Here is a 21,375-nt window from a genome sequence, read left to right as displayed (position 1 = left end):
GACCAATAACCAATAGCGGGATCTGGAGATCCATAATGGCTCCCACATATTCAACGATGACTTTAGTGATCGAATGAACCATTCACATACGATACCAATTCCCTTTGTCACGCGATATTTTACTTGTCCGAGGTTTGATCATCGGTATCACTCTATACCTTGTTCAACCTCGTCTCCTGACAAGTACTCTTTACTCGTACCGTGGTATGTGGTCTCTTATGAACTCATTCATATGCTTGCAAGACATTAGACGACATTCCACCGAGAGGGCCCAGAGTATATCTATCCGTCATCGGGATGGACAAATCCCACTGTTGATCCATATGCCTCAACTCATACTTTCCGGATACTTAATACCACCTTTATAACCACCCATTTACGCAGTGGCGTTTGATGTAATCAAAGTACCTTTCCGGTATAAGTGATTTATATGATCTCATGGTCATAAGGACTAGGTAACTATGTATCGAAAGCTTATAGCAAATAACTTAATGACGTGATCTTATGCTACGCTTAAAAGGGTGTGTCCATTACATCATTCATACAATGATATAACCTTGTTATTAATAACATCCAATGTTCATGATTATGAAACTAATCATCCATTAATCAACAAGCTAGTTAAGAGGCATACTAGGGACTCTTTGTTGTTTACATATCACACATGTATCAATGTTTCGGTTAATACAATTATAGCATGGTATATAAACATTTATCATAAACATAAAGATATATAATAACCACTTTTATTATTGCCTCTTGGGCATATCTCCTTCAGTCTCCCACTTGCACTAGAGTCAATAATCTAGATTACATTGTAAGGTACCTAACACCCATGGCATTCTGGTGTTGGTCATGCTTTGCCCTAGGGAGAGCTTTAGTCAACGGATCTGCTACATTCAGATCAGTGTGTACTTTGCAAATCTTTACTTCTCCATCTTCGATGTACTCGCGAATCGAGTGGTAACGTAGCTTGATATGCTTCAGCCTCTTGTGTGACCTTGGTTTTTGTGCATTGGCGATGGCACCCATGTTGTCACAGTAAATGACTAGTGGGTCCAATGCACTAGGAACCACACCGAGCTCTACAATGAACCTCTTCATCCATACCGCTTCTGATGAAGCCTCTGAAGCCGCTATGTACTCTAATTCTGTTGAAGACTTTGCCACCGTGCACTGCTTCGAGCTTGCCCACCATCTGCAGCACCATTCAATATAAACACGTACCCGTGACCGTGACTTAGAGTCATCGGGATCAGTGTTCCAACTTGCATCGGTGTAACCGCTTACAACGAGCTCTTGGTCACCTCCATAACAAAGAAACATATCCTTAGTTCTTTTCAAGTACTTCAGGATATTCTTGACCGCTGTCCAGTGTTCCATTCCTGGATCACTTTGATATCTGCTAGTCAAACTAACAGCATGTGCTATATCCGGTCTAGTACATAGCATGGCATACATGATAGATCCTACTGCCGAGGCATAGGGGATATTACTCATCCTTTCTCTTTCTTCTGCCGTAGCCGGTCCTTGAGTCTTACTCAAAACCTTGCCTGGTAACATCGGTAAGAACCCTTTCTTATTTTCGTCCATTCTAAACTTCTTTAGAATCTTGTCCAGGTATGTACTCTGTGATAGCCCTATTAGGCGTATTGATCTATCTCTATAAATCTTGATGCCTAATATATACGATGCTTCACCAAGGTCTTTCATTGAAAAACTATTATTCAAATAACCTTTTACCTTTGCTTAATAGTTCTATATCATTCCCAATCAATAATATGTCATCTACATATAATATCAGGAATGCTACAGAGCTCCCACTCACTTTCTTGTAAATACAGGCCTCTCCATGACACTGTATAAATCCGAAGTCTTTGATCACCTTATCAAAGCGTCGGTTCCAACTTCTGGATGCTTGCTTCAGTCCATAGATTGAACGCTGAAGTTTGCATACTTTGTCAGCATTTTTAGGATCGACAAAACCTTTGGGTTGTACCATATACAACTCTTCCTCAATGTCTCCATTAAGGAACGTCGTTTTGACATCCATCTGCCAAATCTCATAATCGAAAAATGCAGCTATTGCTAACAAAATCCTCACAGATTTTAGCTTCGCTACAGGTGAGAAAGTCTCATCGTAGTCAACTCCTTCAATTTGTCGGAAACCCTTTGCGACAAGTCGAGCTTTATAGACAGTAATGTTACCATCAGCATCTGTTTTTCTCTTGAAGATCCATTTATTCTCGACAGCCTTGCGGCTATCAGGTAAGTCTACCAAAGTCCACACTTTGTTATCATACATGGATCCCATTTCGGATTTCATGGCTTCTTGCCATTTGTTGGAATCTGGGCTCATCATCGCTTCTTCATACGTCGCAGGGTCCTCATCATTGTTATCCACAATCATGACATTTAGACAAGGATCATACCAATCAGGAGTGGCACGTTCCCTTGTCGATCTGCGAGGTTCAGTAGTTTCCTCGTTTGAAGTTTCATGATCATTATCATTAGCTTCCTCTGTTGCCGGTGTAGGCGATGCAGTACAACTTCCCGATCTTGCGCTACTCGATCAACGAGTATAGATTCATCAATCTCATCGAGTTCTACTTTTCTTCCAGTCACTTCTTTAGTGAGAAATTCTTTCTCAAGAAAGGTTCCGTTCTTAGCAACAAAGATTTTGCCTTCGGATTTGTGATAGAAAGTGTACCCTATAGTTTCCTTAGGGTATCCTATGAAGACGCATTTCTCCGCTTTGGGTTCTAGCTTGTCCGGTTGTAACTTCTTTACATAGGCTTCGCAACCCCAAACTTTAAGGAACGACAGCTTAGGTTTCTTATTAAACCATAATTCATACGGTGTCGTTTCTACGGATTTTGATGGTGCTCTATTTAAAGTGAATGCGGCTGTCTCTAATGCATAACTCCAAAAAGATAACGGCAAATCAGTAAGAGACATCATAGAACGAACCATATCTAAGAGAGTTCGATTACGACGTTCGGACACACCGTTTCGTTGTGGTGTTCCCGGCGGTGTCAATTGTGAAAGTATTCCGCATTTCTTTAAATGCATGCCAAACTCATAACTCAGATATTCACCTCCGCGATCAGATCGTAGAAATTTAATCTTCTTGTTACGTTGATTTTCTACTTCACTTTGGAATTCCTTAAACTTCTCGAAAGTTTTGGATTTATGTTTCATGAAATAGATATACCCATATCTACTCAGATCATCTGTGAAGGATAGAACATAACGATAACCACCGCGCGATGCTACACTCATTGGTCCGCACACATCGTTATGTATGATTTCCAATAAGTCAGTAGCTCGCTCCATCATACCAGAAAATGGAGTCTTAGTCATTTTTCCCATTAGACATGCTTCGCATCTGTCAAGTGATTCAAGTAATCCATCAGTATGGAGTTTCTTCATGCGTTTCACTCCAATATGACCAAGACGACAGTGCCACATATAAGTAGAATTATCATTCAATTTAATTCGCTTAGCATCAATGTTATGTATATGCGTATCACTACTATCAAGATCTAACAGAAATAAGCCATTCTTTTCAGGTGCTCGACCATAAAAGATATTATTCATAAAAATAGAACAACCATTATTCTCAGACTTGAATGAATAACCGTCTTGCATTAAACAAGATCCAGATATAATGTTCATGCTCAACGCGGGTACAAAATAACAATTATTTAGGCTTAAAACTAATTCCGAAGGTAGATGTAGAGGAAGTGTGCCGACAGCGATCACATCGACTTTGGATCCGTTTCCAACGCGCATCGTCACTTCATCTTTCAGTAGTCTTCGTTTATTCTTTAGTTCCTGTTTCGAGTTACAAATATGAGCAACCGAACCAGTATCAAATACCCAGGTACTAGAATGAGAACCAGTGAGATAAACATCTATAACATGTATATCAGATATACCTTCTTTCTTCTTCTTGACAAGGCCGCTCTTCAGATCAGCCAGATACTTGGAGAAATTACGCTTCCAGTGTCCCTTCTCCTTGCAGTAATAGCACTCAGCATCAGGCTTAGGGCCGTTCTTAGGTTTCACAGGAGGCGTGGCAGCTTTCTTGCCACCCGTCTTGAATTTTCCCTTAGACTTGCCCTGTTTCTTGAAACTGGTGGTCTTGTTGACCATCAACACTTGGTGCTCTTTCTTGATCTCAATCTCTGCAGCTTTTAGCATGCCAAAGAGTTCAGGTAACTCCTTGTTCATGTTCTGCATATTGTAGTTCATCACAAAGTTCTTGTAACTTGGTGGCAGTGATTGAAGGACACGATTAATCCCCAGTCTGTTAGGAATCACTATTCCCAAGTCACTGAGTTTCTTCGCATGCCCGGTCATGGCGAGCATGTGCTCACTAACGGAGCTGCCTTGTTCCATCATACAGCTGAAGAAATGTTTCGATGCTTCATAGCATTCCACGGCCGCATGAGTCTCAAATATAGCTTTCAGCTCATTCGTCAACTCATGAGGATCGTGGTGCTCAAAACGTTTTTGAAGATCAGATTCCAGACTGCACAGGATGGCACACTGAACTTGAGAGTACCGAGTTTTCCAAGTTGCGTAAACAGCTTTTACTTCATCGGTTTCAGTTTCTGCAGGAGGGTCACCTAGCGGTGCATCAAGCACAAATTGCAGATTTCCGCCAGAGAGGAAGATCCTCACATGACGGAACCAGTCGGTGAAGTTGCTACCGTTGCTCTTAAGCTTTTCTTTCTCTAGGAACTGGTTAAAATTGATTGGGGACGCCATCTCTACAACATATATTTGCAAAAGTTTAGACTAAGTTTATGACAAATTGAGTTCAAATTTTAATTCAACATAATTAAAAATCTAGGTGAACTCCCACTCAAAACAATATCCCTCGCATTGTCTTAGTGATCACACGAACCAAAACCACCACACCTAAGTCCGATCATCACGAGACAAGGTGTGATTTCAATGGCGAACACTCAAAGTGTTCATCATATCAACCATATGATTCATGCTCTACCTTTCGGTATCACGTGTTCCGAGACCATGTCTGTACATGCTAGGCTCGTCAAGGCCACCTTAGTATCCGCATGTGCAAAACTGTCTTGCACCCGTTGTATGCACTTGTTGATTCTATCACACCCGATCATCACGAGATGCTTCGAAACGACAAGTCTTGGCAACGGTGCTACTAAGGATTAACACTTTATTATCTTGAGATTTTAGTGAGGGATCATCTTATAATGCTACCGTCGCGATCTAAGCAAAATAAGATGCATAAAAGGATTAACATCACATGCAGTTCATATGTGATATGATATGGCCCTTTTGTCTTTGCGCCTTTGATCTTCATCTCCAAAGCACGGACATGATCTCCATCATCTTCGGGCATGATCTCCATCATCGTCGGCATAGCGTCAAGGTCAATGGCGCCGTCTTGATGACTGTCCTCCATGTAGCAATTATTACAACTACTTTGAAATACTACTCAACATGAAATTTAAAGACAACCATAAGGCTCCTGCCGGTTGCCACAATACAATAATGATCATCTCATACATATTCATCATCACATTATGGCCATATCACATCACCAAACCCTGCAAAAACAAGTTAGACGTCTCTAATTTGGTTTGCATATTTTACGTGGTTTAGGGTTTTCGAGAGAGATCTAATCTACCTACGAACATGAACCACAACGTTGATACTAATGTTGTCAATAGAAGAGTAAATTGAATCTTCACTATAGTAGGAGAGACAGACACCCGCAAAGCCTCTTATGCAATACAAGTTGCATGTCGAACGAGGAACAAGTCTCATGAACGCGGTCATGTAAAGTTAGTCCGAGCCGCTTCATCCCACTATGCCACAAAGATGCAAAGTACTCAAACTAAAGATAACAAGAGCATCAATGCCCACAAAACCATTGTGTTCTACTCGTGCAACCATCTATGCATAGACACGGCTCTGATACCACTGTAGGGATTCGTTGCATAGAAAACAAAAAATTTCCTACCGCAAACACACAATCCAAGCCAAGATGCAATCTAGAAGACGGTAGCAACGAGGGGATTATCGAGTCTCACTCTTGAAGAGATTCCAAAGCCTACAAGATGAGGCTCTTGTTGCTGCGGTAGACGTTCACTTGCCGCTTGCAAAAGCGTGTAGAAGATCTTGATCACGGTGCCGCGAACGGGCAGCACCTCCGTACTCGGTCACACGTTCGGTTGTTGATGAAGACGACGTCCACCTCCCCGTTCTAGCGGGCAGCGGAAGTAGTAGCTCCTCTGGAATCCGGCAGCACGACGGCGTGGTGTCGGTGGTGGTGGAGAAACCCGGCGGAGCTTCGCTAAGCGTGCGGGAAGTGGAGGAGCGGGGCGGCTAGGGTTTGGGGAGAGGGGGCGCCGGCCACTATAGGGGTGCGGCCACCTTGTGGTTGTTGGGGTGGCCGGCCCCCTCCCCTTGGCCCTCATTATATAGGTGGAAGCCCCAAGTGTTGGACTACAAGTCTCCGAATAAGACCCGAACCCAAAACCTTCCATGTGATAGGGAAACCTACCCAAGGTGGGAATCCCACTTGGGGTGGGATTCCCCCCTTCCATGTGGGGGGGTGGCCGGGCCCCTTGGTGGAGACCAAGGTGGACTCCCCCCTCCTAGGGTTGGCCGGCCATGGGAGGTGGAGTCCCTCTGGGACTCCGCCTTCCAAAGTGGTTTCTTCCGGACTTTTCTAGAACCTTCTAGAACCTTCCATAGAACCTTCCGGATCATTTTAAATCTTATAAAATGACTTCCTATATATGAATCTTATTCTCCGGACCATTCCGGAACTCCTCGTGATGTCCGGGATCTCATCCGGGACTCCGAACAAATATTCGAACTCCATTCCATATTCAAGTTCTACCATTTCAACATCCAACTTTAAGTGTGTCACCCTACGGTTCGCGAACTATGCGGACATGGTTGAGTACTCACTCCGACCAATAACCAATAGCGGGATCTGGAGATCCATAATGGCTCCCACATATTCAACGATGACTTTAGTGATCGAATGAACCATTCACATACGATACCAATTCCTTTTGTCACGCGATATTTTACTTGTCCGAGGTTTGATCATCGGTATCACTCTATACCTTGTTCAACCTCGTCTCCTGACAAGTACTCTTTACTCGTACCGTGGTATGTGGTCTCTTATGAACTCATTCATATGCTTGCAAGACATTAGACGACATTCCACCGAGAGGGCCCAGAGTATATCTATCCGTCATCGGGATGGACAAATCCCACTGTTGATCCATATGCCTCAACTCATACTTTCCGGATACTTAATCCCACCTTTATAACCACCCATTTACGCAGTGGCGTTTGATGTAATCAAAGTACCTTTCCGGTATAAGTGATTTATATGATCTCATGGTCATAAGGACTAGGTAACTATGTATCGAAAGCTTATAGCAAATAACTTAATGACGTGATCTTATGCTATGCTTAAAAGGGTGTGTCCATTACATCATTCATACAATGATATAACCTTGTTATTAATAACATCCAATGTTCATGATTATGAAACTAATCATCCATTAATCAACAAGCTAGTTAAGAGGCATACTAGGGACTCTTTGTTGTTTACATATCACACATGTATCAATGTTTCGGTTAATACAATTATAGCATGGTATATAAACATTTATCAGAAACATAAAGATATATAATAACCACTTTTATTATTGCCTCTTGGGCATATCTCCTTCATCATCTAGAACGATGTTCTTAGACGCGAAGGGATGTTCCACGGCGACAATCCAAAATGACAGGACATAGCTGATCGCTTAGAACAGCAGGGTGACACCAGGGAATTCAACACGCTAGGTGGCATTCCCCCATTCAAGGCGAAATCGATCAAGGCAAAAGCGGTCAAGTGAAGATGCACTTGTGGGGTGTAATAAACTTTATTATGATCTTCAGACTATGATCTTCTGCTTTAAATTTATTCTCATACTATGAACTTGTGATGTAAACTTTATTCCTAAACTTATGATGCTTTTGCATTATGAATCATGCATGCTTAGTTATGTTCCTTTGTATTGCGAACATTTTTGTTGTTGTTTCCTAATATTATGTTGCATATTTATTATCTATGGCTTGGCTTATGCATGGCTTTGGCTTATGACACATCTATCTCGTGTACCAAGGTAGGGTTCCGGGAGTGTATGATGAGTAGGATGACTGTCTGAAGCAAGTGAACGGGTTCAAGGGCAACTACTACAAAGGGTACAAGAGCAAAGCTTAAGCGGAATCTAGATACATGAAGCACATATTAGGGGAAGAGAGGAAGGAGGAAAATACTAAGGAGGAACAAATGAAGAAGAACTGGAAGAAGACCATCTTAGTCTCCACAATGTTGCTTGTGATTGCAGTTGTGTTGTATGTGATTCTCATGTCTTAGATGCATGCTAGTTGTATCTACATGTATAATAACTTATGTATTATTGTGATGAACTTGATGTACTAGTTTGGTACTCCATTGAGGTTTAATTAATGTGAATAAATTTTGCTATATGTACCTGTTTTGATTGAATTGTTTAAAATGCTGGAATAAGCTGGCGCGAAGTAGCAGAAATGGAACCCAGCGCGAGAAGTAGTGGTAGCGGGCGGGCAGGCAACGCGGCCAGTAAGACCTACCAGCCGCGTGCGCGCCCACATGACTAAAACCCAGCAGAAGCGGGCGCGGCCTGCATGCGCAGGTAGCATTGTACTAATCGCGCGCCCCGTGGCACGTGACTACTAAGCTAATAGAAGCGGGAAGGTAGCGCACGCGACAGGTAAAGGGCTTACTAGTCGCGTGCACAACTCCTGTGCCACTGTTAGGTCCTTACCACTGGCGAGGTACCAGTCGCGTGCCGGGGCCCGCGACTAATACCCCAATTTGGCACGCGACAGGTAGGATTTTCCCTACTAGTGGGAGTGAGTACATGATGGTTGGTGACGACCTCGGTGGCGGTGATGATGAAGAAGCCCTCGAAATCCCTCTCTCCGGGGTGGAGAGCAGGATCAATCTCGCCACCTAAACAAAGATCGTGGTCTCGGTGGCGCTCTATTTCGCGATACATCGTGTCCTCCTAGGGGCGTCAGTTTTTAGGGTATATAAGGAACCACACGAAGGGGGAGGCGAGACGACGACCGAGGGCCAAATGGCCTCGGGTTGCACGGCCAAGAAGTTGGGCCGCACCACCTGGGATAGTTCGAGCCTCGTGGCTCCCCTCTTGTGATCCAAAGCTCCAGATGCTTCCTTTTGGTGAAAAACTTCCGTGGTATTTTTTCCCGATTTTATTTCCTGCGAAAACTTGACAAAAAGGAGACTTTGCTAAAAACAACATTAGATTCAGCAGTTTTTATCTAAATATGGTGAGATTCCGGAGTAATTCATTGCGTAGAGTGCTTGAAAAAGTAGATACATTTGGGATGTATCACCCGCCAGTGAAGGTGGCCTTGTACATGGGCGAGCCCTGCGAGTGGAAGGTGCATATCCAGTGAAGGGCCGAGCGCATCGGCTTTATCAAATCCTGAAGCATCCATAAACTTCCAGGAGAATTCCTGCATATTGCCTCTACCACCTCTCGATCATTGCTTCGCGCAACTGCATCTACTTTTATCTTCATTCTGTGTCTGAACAGAGATGGAACAAAAATTTTCACACATCCAAACAACCTACACTTGTCTACCCGACGCATGAGACCAAACACTGGGCCGACTAAACACTGGGCCGTGGCCCGTTCCGCACGCCCAGGTGCCCTTAGCTAGCTTCGATCGGCATCCCGAACCGTTCCACATCGCGTATCCTGCCATGAAACGACCACCTCACCTCCTTCCCCTCCTTCGCCGCCGCCGCCGGCATCTCTCGTCGTCCTCTTCCGGCGCGGCCGCCGCAGCCGAGATTGTGGGCGCACTCACTGGTGCCCCCTCCCGTGACACTTCGCGGAACCTCGATTGCCTACTCCGCCGCCTCGGCGACCGCGGCCTCGCATCCGCCCTCTCGTCCCTTCCCTCCCCTCTCCCGGCGGCGTCCGCCCTCCGCCTCCTTCACCACCTAATCTCCAATTCCCCCGCCTCCGCATCCGCCTCCTCCACGCACGAGCACGACCTCCTGTCCCCGCACGTCTCGGCGCTCCTGCTCCCCTCCCTCGTCGCCGATCGCTCCACATTCCCCTCTGCTCGCCGCCTAATCAAACGCCTCATACACCTCCACTCACTCCACACCGCTGCAGCGGCTGTCTCGGACGCCTCCTCCACCCCCTCTTCGGACTTGCTCATCAATACCTGCCTCACCTCCCCCGCACGTGGCTCCATCAGGCACGCTGCCGACGCCTTCCACATGCTTTCATCGCGGGGCGCCTCGCCCTCCATCAGGACCTGCAATACACTCCTTGAAGCTCTTGCATGCGCTGGCCAGGTTGACGCTGCCTGCAAGGTGTTCGATGAAATGCGTAATTGTCAGAACGTCACTCTGGATGGGTACTCGTATACCTCTATGGTCAAGGCCCTCTGCAGGGAGGGGAAAGTGGATGAAGGTTTCAAGATGCTTGCGGAGCTAGTGCATGCTGGGCTACAGCAATGTGCTGGTGCAGTGCCGTACAATCTGCTGATGGATGCACTTTGCAAGAGTGGGAGAGTGGACGAGGCCTTCCGGCTCAAGGAGAGGATGGAAGAGAGCAAGGTGACTCCGAGCGTCATCACGTTTGGCATTCTGATCAATGGCCTTGCAAGGAGTGAGCGTTTTGGGGAGGTTGGTGCGTTGTTGCAGAAGATGGAAGCGTCAGGGATCATCCCAAATGAGATTATTTACAATCAGCTTATTGATTGGCATTGTAGGAAGGGGCATTTCTCTGAAGCAATCAGGCTGTCCGATGAAATGGTCTCCAAGCAGTTAAAGCCAACAGCCGTCACTTACAACTTGATTGCTAGAGCTCTATGCAAGGAAGGTGATATGGAGCGTGCTGAGCGGATATTGGAGCAAATGTTGTCGACTAGGATGGAAATTCATTTTGGTTTGTTTAATTCGGTGGTTGCAGGGCTTCTCCAAAGGACTGGAAAATTGGATTCTGTAGTAAGGCTTATAAGCGAAATGATTACAAGAGGTGTGAGACCAAATGATGCTCTGCTGACAGCTTGTATGGGGCAGCTTTGCAAGGGTGGGAGACACCAAGAAGCAGTTAGAATATGGTTGAAGATGTTAGAGAAAGGTTTATGTGTCAACATTGCTACTTCCAATGCATTGATTCATGGGCTTTGTGAGAGGAGAGACATGAAAGCGGCTGCTGAGGTTCTAAGGACCATGGTTAATAAGGGAGTTAAATTGGATAGAATCACATATAACATAATGATTCTAGGTTGCTGCAAAGAAGATAAAATAGAGGAAGCAATTAAACTCCGTGATGACATGATCAGAAGACGGCTTATGCCTGATATTTTCACATTTAATACTATATTACATGGTTATTGCAATTTGGGTAAAATGGAAGAGGCCATTCAGCTGTTGGATCAGATGAAAGTTGAGGGCCTTCAGCCGGATGTAGTGTCATATGGCACTATAATAGATGGTTATTGTAAAGCAAAGGATATTCAGAAAGCGAATGAATATTTGGCTGACTTGATGTCCTGTGGATTGAAACCAAATGTAGTCATCTATAATGCACTTATTGGTGGTTATGGTAGAAATGGTAACATTTCTGGTGCAGTTGATGTCCTTCACACTATGAAGTCTAATAGCATACGACCAACTCATGTAACATACTGCAGTCTTATGCACTGGATGTGCCATGCCGGTCTTGTTGATGAGGCGAAGACCGTGTTTGAACAATGCAGGGAAAACAGCATTGAGTTGGGAGTAATTGGCTACACAATTATGATCCATGGTTTCTGCAAAATAGGAAAAATGGATGAAGCCGTGACTTACTTTGAGAAAATGCAGTCCAGGGGTATACCTCCAAATAAGCTTACTTACACCACTCTGATGTATGCCTACTGTAAATCTGGTAACAATGAAGAAGCCTCTAAGCTTTTTGACGAGATGGTAAACTCAGGAATTGTTCCTGATAATGTTTCGTACAATACACTAGTTACAGAGTTTTCGCAATCGGCTTCATTAGATAAGGCTGTAGAACTGCCTGCAATATCAAGTGTTTTGACACAAAGTATGTACAATGTATTAGTTAATAGTATAACCACACCTCGGTGCCAGAAAGAAGCTGCTTCTAGTGAATGATGTGTGATGAAGGAACCATAAGGAAGACTGCTTTTCTGCCCGGACCCATCCAAACATGAATAGGAAGAAGAGACTGCATAGACTTTCTCATCTAGCAGCAATACACTGAAGTCATTTCATGATCATCTTCTGTTATCTTGGGGAGCTATCCAGCAGCTCGCTCTTAAAGTTCAGTTTTGTAAAGTATACTTGATATCAACCTGCTACCTTGTGGGGATGTCCAACAGAAGCACCAGATTGCCCTAAAGGTTCATAATTGGTAAAATATACTCTTATTTGTTTAAGTAGTTTTTTGTTTGCCTCTCTAAATCGACAATAAGATACTTTTGGCATATTCAATTTCTCTAAAATGCTGTAGCTGATGCTTTTGTATACACACTGTTCTCATTTAGCCTACATTCTACAAGACCAATTAGCAAGTCATTTAATACTACTACTTTGATATGTGAACTGCCAATGCAAGCAACGTTAAAGTTAATAACATCCAATAGAGAGAGAGCAAGATTGCTAAAAAGTATGTTCTATAACAAAGACTGTGTTATTATTAATTATTACAAAGCTAAAATGTAGACTAATATCGAACAAAATTTTAGTCTAAGATGTAGACTAAAAAGTATGTTCTATAACAAAGTCTGCTGTACACTTGCATCATGCTTGTTTATTCATGGTAGTGTAGCTGAAAACCCTGGCTAAAATATTTTCTTAGTTCAGTTTCATTCCGAAAATAAACATCTGGAACAAATAATCTTGTTCTCAGCAGGATGAGTAAATAACAAAACACTACCACAATTCAGGCTAGGGTAACAAGTCAGTGCCTGTTTTGGTAATTTTCTCAAAAAACTACCAATTCTGAGGCGCGGCGTTACAAATTGCACTAATTCTAGTCTAATAGCGTTTTAACAGCAATCCTGACCGGTAGGGCCATTTGTCAGCTCTGACATGGCTGCACATGTGGAGGCTCAGCTGAGGTGGACATGGGACCCACCTGTCATCTCTCTCCCCTCCCCTTTCTATTCCCAGTTTACTCTTTTCCTGGAGTCTCGGATCGGAATCTCGGATGCGTAAGTTTCCGGCTGTCCAAATTTGCTCTGATCTGCCTCCCATAGTAATTGAGCGCACAAGGTTTTGGCTCCCGTCCAGTACATTGGTCGCCGCGTCGCCGCTGTACCATGTACCGCCTCCGCAACAGCTTCCGCGCAGCTAGCCGAGGTGTCGACCGAGGAGCTGCCGTGCTGCAGCGGCGCTCGTGTGCTCTTGTCCCCGTCGCCAACCTCTGGGCGCTTGGCGTGCACCCCGCCAACGACAGCCCACCGGCCTACGCCGCCACGGCCGGCCTCCACCTGAGGCACGGCGACCTCTCCGGCGTGTAGGCGCTTTTCCGCGCAACCCACATGTCCGGCGGCAGCTCCCATCTGGACGTCGTCCTGCTCAAGCACTCCACCTAAGGCGCGACGACCTCCCGCGCGCAGAGGCCGACTGGACGGGCACATGAAGGATGGCCGTGTCGACCACGCCTGGAGGATGTTTGACGAAATGGCTGCGAAGGGCGTGGCGTCGTGGACCAGCGTGGGCTCCGCGTACTAGCATCTTGATGGAGGAGTGCTCAGGCCGGAGGAGCTGGTGGTCGGAGTCGTGCCACTTAGGGAGAGAAATAGTCAGAGTGGAGAAAGAAGCAGGAGGCTGACATATGGGTCGCACGTCCACCTCAGCTCCTTCTCCGCCTGTGCTGACAGCTCATCCCTGACAAATGGGCCCCACCGGTCAGGATTGCTGTTAAAACGCTATTAAACTGGAATCCGTGTGATTTGTAATGCCGTGACTCAGAACCGGTAGTTTTTTTTAAAAAAAAATTAGCAAAACAGGTACTGACTCGTTACCCTAGCCCGAATTGTGGTAGTTTTTTGTAATTTACTCCAGCAGGACATCCTTTATTCCTTTCACAATGGGAGAACAATGAAGAGATACCCCCCTCCCCCCTCAGCCCCCCACACAAAAAAAAGGTCTGCCCTTCCATCTCTTGGATAGATAGAGAGGGCAGAGGCCTTTGGTGTCCCTTTCAGTCAAGAACTGTGGCTTCACAATTACAGCAAGCAGTAGGTTAACATAAGTTACTGTAACATATGGAGCTCATTGGTATAAAATTTACACAGGCTGACTTTGGTGGAGAGTGACAATACCTTGAGTTCCCATTACGCAGATGATCAGTGCATAGACGATAACTGAACACAAAAACCAGCTGCAAGTTACATAAGGTGATGATTTCTTACCCTTTACTTATACAACATTTTCTTAAACACATTAATTCTTCTCCACTTTCATATGATTGACATTACAGCTGTAATCCTTAATCCGAGACCCCATTTTATGTATCAGAGTGCACATGCACATCTATGTTTGAAAGTTTGAATTAAAAGAAAAAAATCATGTGTACAAATTTGAAAGTTCGCTAATTATTTTGTAGATGTACGTTGTTGTAAGATCGACCAGCAAGCTGTGGGAAAAAAGTCCTTTTGGGTGTTTAGCACAAAAAGGATGAGTTCAATTTGTTTTCTTATGTACATCATGCAAAGAAAATTGCAGGTTCACACTTGATTCAGTTACTACGTGTCTAAATATTCTCAGAATATTTGAAAACTTGGAACTGGCTAGAAGCACCTGCTTGTGCACCCAGGTGCCAGGTGGACCAATGCATTTTCTGCAGTGTCACATGTATCGTTGGACTAGGATTATGTTATCAGTTTAATTTGTGTATAGATGATCATTTCTATCTCAGCAACAATTAGGCTTTTGTTTGAGGGTACATAGTACATGCTTAATCCACACTTTGTGCTGTTATTACCCCCTTTGTCTTTTACTTGACGTCTCAGAGTATATCTAACAGTATACGATGTGTGTCATGTATGTTTTCGTGCGCTGTCTTCTCTGCTACTGGTGTAGGGCTAGCTTTAGTCTTTTTAGATCAAGCATATGGAACTATTAACAATTTTTCTTCTTCTAGAGCTTCAGTCTGCACCCCAGTTCGACAAAATGGGATTTCTGAACTTGACATATCTAATGTCCTAGGGAGCCAATGGAGTTAATTCTTTTTATCTGTTCAAATCATATTTTCTGTTGATATTTTGTTAATATTGTGCTCAACAGGCTGCAATCTGTCTGAACTGTTGTTTGTTTTTCTTTTCATTAGACTAGCTCTTCCATATTACATTGTGAGAAAAAATTAAGCTCTTCCACATTTACTATCAATGTGTGCTGTGCCTAATTGTCATTGAGTATTTTACAATCATGCAACAAGTAATCTGGGCTCCTAAAAACTCAAATTTGGTTACCACTTGCCAGTTACTCCGAGCGCAACGCGCGGCAGGTGACCTGTTCAAGGCAAGACCGCCAGTGCAACCTAGCATGTGCTAGCAGACGTTCGGTTTGCACCATGACCCATGCCAGGCAAAGTCCACCTGTTGAATCTCAGTAAAGACAAAGAGGACAAGAAACTTGTGGTTATAATTGTGGTGATTTTCGTTCTTTTCTTATTCTTGCATGGTAAGTTTGAAATTTGATCTACTGCTGAGAAAGTATGGCTGTAATAGTTATCTTTTAAATTTGAACAGATTCTCTCTAATATATTCTGATGTTTCCTTTTTCTTCTTCTTCTTCTTTGTTTTTGACTCTATGCACTTGATTAAATGTTGATTTTATCTTGCCATTTCAATGTTGCCATGAGATTTGATATCTTACAGGTGTTCTTCCCTCGATAAAAAAAAATCTTTGATATGCAATATGCAGTTCAAATGGTAAGCGTGTGAATTGTGATGTATCCAGAGCTCCATTGTTATTGATGCTTGAGATGAATGTAGGCGAAAAATATGAAGTCTTGTGAGAAAATCATGGTCATGTATTCTCCAGTTACCTTCATCTCAACCATTTTCTTCTGGACAATGTTGTCAGATTATCTCAAACATGCTGTTTGAAGATATCAGCTTCATTTGTATTTGAATCCTCTTGAAATTTTGAAACGTGTTTCTGTTCTGTAGACTGCAATTCTATTATACATGGTCAAGAATGGAGTTTCGATAGTCACAAAATTTGATTTTGATGGTGCTGAATCTGACCAATCGTGAGATGATGGGCTTGGTGGAGAATACATCGAAGCCTGTGGAAAGTGGACCTCCTTGTCTCCCGTGACCACAGTAATCTGGTACCACCCCAAATTGGTGTTGGTTTTTTGGAGATTGATATGATCTAATGTACTACTTGGGCAGTCAATTTTTTTAACATTATACCGTTACAAAATCTGAAAATGTACTGAAGTAATATTACATTGAATTAATATTTTATATCATTTCATTTTTTCCAAATAAAATTTTACATACTCCCTCCGGCGTTTGTATTCAAGGTCACTATCTAAAATACATTTTTCATCTGTACAAGGCCCTACTAACACTAATCGAGAACAAATTGATTAGAATTCTACCTGGTAAGATGTTGCTCACTAATGCAAATGTTGCATGCAGTCATAAAGAAAAAGACATCACATGCAAATGTTCAATTGGCCTATTTCCACATAATTAATCTGACACAGCTCTCCCTAGAGAGGATGCCTCCTCAAGACCGCCAAGTTCAACATAAGGTGAACTGCGTGCCTCTCCATGTGTGACTTAGACACTCCTTCGGATGGAATGCTACTCAATGGAAATACTCTATGTCATTAGTGAAAGTGCAAAGTCTCCTATTAGGTTTTTCGTGTTTGATACCAACACTCGAATATAACTTTACCCTCATGTGCATAGTTATGTTGAATATCTGTAGGCGCACTATACGTACGTAGACCCCTAAAAACGGAAAGACCGAAGACTAAAGTTGTAGTCTAAACTAGGTCCTAGGTGGTAGCTTTTTCTGTTCCTTGTGTGTCAGGGGCGAAGCTAGAGGCAAAATTTATTAGGTTCAGCTCTTGGTGTTGATCTATAATCTTCCAATAATTAGCAATATCACATAATATAATGAAGGTTTGACTGATTTTATTGGGTTCACATGAACCCAATTGTTGCATGGTAGCTCCGCCACTCTGTGTGTGTGTGTGTGTGTCTCGAGGCTTTGGATGGGGAGGTCTAGAAAATATGAGCAAATTCTGTGTTTTCTTCCTTGGCCGGTTACCGATGTGGGAATCGGTAGTACCGCTACATTTGTCCAACACTCTTGTACACATGAGTCAGAACGGAGCCAGTGGTACCGTCGTTGCTTCCCTAGGAGCGGTAGTATGGAGCCAAGTACCGCTCGCTATACCGTTTGTTTGTGGAAAAACGCGGTACGCCGATACCTACTAGGTACCAGTGCTGAAAATACCGCTTGAGTCACTCTGTTGTGGGCTCGCGGTAGTAGATGTACCGCTCAGGTACTGTACGTATGGAGTCGTGGCAGCGGTAGTACTGGTCCAACACCGCTTGGGATACCACCAACTTGCCGTAACTACAATGGTACAGTGATAAGTACTTGTAACGGTAGTACTGCCTAGAGAGTCACACATGTCGGTAAGACCGTAACTGTAACACATGAGAGGTAGTACCACTCCCTATAGCGGTTGTACCGATCATGTGCAGGTGGACAGAAAAACAGTTGGATCTGAGGATCCCGATAAAATGGGGTCTTTTCCCTAGCCCTCTCTAACGCTTTTCCTCTCTCTGCTCCATTGCTGTTGAGCTTCAAAGCCATATACCTCCCCCCTTCCCTAGCCAACCAATCAAACCTATACTTTGGGAACCAAAGAAGGAGGGCCCGATCTACACATCTACCAAAGAAATTTTGAATACCCCCTAGTATTCCTTGGTGGAACTTGTAACTCTACATTTCCTTTTGTGAGAGTCCTTTTTGAGAGATCACCATGAGGTTTGCTTGGTGTTGTTAAAGCCCTTGGTGAAGTTGGGAGCCTCCAATTGAGTTGTGGAGCCATGCCCAAACCTTGTGTGAAGGTTTCCCGCTTCGACTAGCCTTCATTAATGGAGAAGTGGGTACACCTTGGTGGTGTACTAAGTGGAGAAGAAGGTGACGCCTTTGTGGCGATTGGTGGCCTTCGTGGAACCACGCCTCTCCAACATAGACGTCCTTCCCTTGGGAAGGAACTACGAGAAACAATCGCCCGCGTCTCGTGTCTTCAATTTAGTTTGGTTGTATCATTTCCTTCACCATTTTTCTCTCTATTATTTGTTCTACTTGTGGTTATGTAACATCCCAAATTTTCAATAAAAGAAACAAGAGAGAAATTCAGGAATCCAAAAATCAGAGCCAACAAAAACTTTTTTTTCTCATCATATAGGACTATGCATATTAGCTCACCTTATTAATTTATTTGAGTGTGCTTTTGCCATGATGCTTGTTTGTGTGTTACTCTCATTCTAAAACCCTAGCAATGATCCCTTGATCATCCAAAGTCAAATAAAAATGAAATAGAAAGGAAATTCTAAAAATCAACTTCACACTCACATATGGCCTATGCCATCTTTACAAATCTTTGATCTAGGCCATTTTGGTTTGCACCATTAGTTGTAAATGGATACTAAACACCTTTTAACACTTTTGGAATCAATCAAACTCATTTCAAAACAAAATTGAATCAAAATGGAGCTCACATATGATTATGGTCATATGTGTCAATTTTACCCTGATGCCCACTTTGAGCCCCTGGATTTTCACTTTTCACTTCTACACTTTGTCAACCCTTTTCACCTCATCCAAGACAACATCAAGCACTTCAACTTTGCCCAAAACCACCACCCCAAATTCCTTACCAAATTCAAATGAGAATCAAGCAAAGTTGGAACAAACTCACATATGCAAGATCATATGCAAAATGTGATTTTGCATCTCAATTCTATTTTGATCACCACCACCACCAAAATGCTCCATTTAATATATGATTACACTCCACCAAAAAATTTCTCAAAATTCGAAAATAATTTTCTTTCGGGCATTTCCACAAACACCTGGCAGGCAGGGTGAAAAATGAAGCCCATGCTGAAATTTTACATTGGACTTGGTCCAATCCTGACCCTCTCTGCACCCCTGGAACTTCACCACACCCACCAGCACCAGTGCCAACCCCTGCCACCCCTCCACTTGCTCACCATGGTCAAAACCATGCCATGCCGTGGCATGGCATGCCACCACCATGCCCCTCTCACCTCTGGCCACCTCTGGCCCGAACCCTCATGTCCACTGGCTTCCTCTCACCTCCCTGGACACGCTCATGCCATCCCTTGACCAAGACTGAGCTCGCACGCGTCAGCACACGAGCGCCCAGACACGCCCAGGCATGTCCATGCCGCGCCAGAGCGCGCATGGCGTCCGCGTCGGACGCGCCAGAGCGCCAGCTGCCCGGAGTCCCTGCGCCACCTCGACCTCTCCTCTCAACGCCAGTCGACGCAGGACAAGTCCCTGGATCGCCTGGACACGCCCACTAGCCCGCGGGAACGTCAGGCGTGACGACCACGACGACGCCTGTCCGCCATGGCCCGAACACTCCCGTCAAGCGCACCATCGCTGCAGAGCCTCGGATGCGCCACGAGCACGCGCGTCAGCCTCGCCAGGACGCCAGCAACCGTACGCGCCCACGCCTTGGCCCTTCGCAGCCCTGGACCGACGACGACAGCGGCGACCCTAGCTCCGCCCCACGGCCACCTCCCGCGCCTATAAAAGGGGAGCCCCTCCCAGTGAACTGAGCACGCCAACACCTTCCCCTCCTCACCACAGCTCTCCTCGACCTCTCAATTGAATCAATTAGCCACCCCACTGCTCCAATTGCAAGATCGCCACCGCCGCCAGTACACGGAGTTCGCCGGAGCAGGAGGCCGCCGTTGGAGACGCAACTGCTTCCAGGCGCTTCCTCATCCACTCCAACGTTGTTGCGCACATCGCCGACGACCGCCGGAGCTCCGACGAGCTCGCCGACCCCCTACCGCCATCGCGGTGAGTTCCCTTCTTGCCGTCGACGACGACGCTCCCCAACCGTCCGATCCTCGCCTAATCCTACGGCGCAGGCCTGCGCGTACCGCTTCGGTCGTTATGACCCGCTGACGCGTGGGACCTGCAGTCAGACGGCCTGCTCGCGCTGGACGCGAAGTGGGCCGGCCCAATTCCTTTTCTCTCTGCAGCCCAGCTAGTTTCCCGCGCGAGCCCACCTATTCAAATTCAAATTTCCAGAATAAATGAAATATGCAATCTGATGCCAAGTTTAAAATTTAATAGGGACAAATCTACTCGGCCAAATTTTACAAACTTGATATTGTTGGAAAGCTTAGGATTTTATCTACACAATGCCACTGGATAGAACCCTAGATCTATTGTAGAATTAAAGTGACAAAATAAACAAGGCAGGGACTTTTCTGCCTTATAATAATTCTTAAAAATCAACCATAAATGCTTTTCAGTTAATTCCACCTCCAATATTTCACATTTCACTTATACTAATTGTTTCTACAAAAATATGCCATGCCTACTTTGAATGATCATGGCTTAGTTGATTTAAAGGACTTTATGGCTATTTCTAGTCAAAGATATTGTCCAAAACTATTAAGAAATCTTATGAGAGAGTTTCTCTCATTTAAATCTTGTCACCACCAATTCCAAATGAAGTAGAGACTCTGGTCATTTAGGTCTCATAGGAATTGTTGGTGATATTAAATCTTTGCTATGCTAAAACTAAATTATGAGGTGCTCACCTCAATTAAATCATTTTCTCAAAATGATAAGTGTGAAGAGGTTGACTTGGGTCAACCTAGGTCACATATTATGCATAAGAGAAATTAAATCTTAATAAGATAATGAGAGGAAATTATTTCTCTGAATAATTCAAAGTAACATTTAAGATTGGTATGAGAGGAAATTATTTTTCTTAAATAATAAGAAAAACACATCCACCAACTTAATAGTAATATGTGATGCTAGTAAGTGTGTGAACCATGTTTGTGTTTAGTTTATAAAATAGTTTAGTGTGATGATTGTGTACCCCGTATTCGTATTTTAGACGCTAGTACCGAGGAGTACCAGGAGGAGGAGGAGGTCTACTTCCAAGGAGAAGAAGACCACTTTGACCAATTCCCCAACCAAGGCAAGATAATACTCTTGCAAAG

At 44.2% G+C, this 21,375-nt stretch overlaps 1 protein-coding gene across 2 annotated transcripts; it reads left to right on the top strand.

Annotated features, from left to right (window-relative positions):
* Positions 1-9,804: 9,804 nt before the first annotated feature.
* LOC127300921 (uncharacterized) lies at positions 9,805-15,897 on the top strand. Of its 2 annotated transcripts, none has more exons than XM_051331123.2 (3): positions 9,805-12,507; positions 14,410-14,511; positions 15,596-15,897. In XM_051331123.2, exon 1 carries the CDS (start codon positions 9,842-9,844, stop codon positions 12,257-12,259), a length of 2,418 nt encoding a protein of 805 aa, XP_051187083.1. In that variant the 5' UTR covers positions 9,805-9,841; the 3' UTR covers positions 12,260-12,507; positions 14,410-14,511; positions 15,596-15,897. The 2 variants fall into 2 exon arrangements, with proteins under 2 accessions (XP_051187083.1, XP_051187081.1); XM_051331121.2 differs by having other exon boundaries at positions 9,805-12,518.
* The last annotated feature ends 5,478 nt before the right edge of the window (positions 15,898-21,375 follow it).

This window comes from Lolium perenne, chromosome 7 (assembly GCF_019359855.2).
Source record: "Lolium perenne isolate Kyuss_39 chromosome 7, Kyuss_2.0, whole genome shotgun sequence".
Lineage (NCBI taxonomy): Eukaryota > Viridiplantae > Streptophyta > Magnoliopsida > Poales > Poaceae > Lolium > Lolium perenne.
Note: the sequence above shows the minus strand (reverse complement) of the source record. Positions and strands in the feature narration are given on the sequence as shown.

Bases quoted from the DNA above. Each gene is read 5' to 3' on its own strand.
- LOC127300921 (XM_051331123.2), top strand. From the start codon at position 9,842: ATGAAACGACCACCTCACCTCCTTCCCCTCCTTCGCCGCCGCCGCCGG.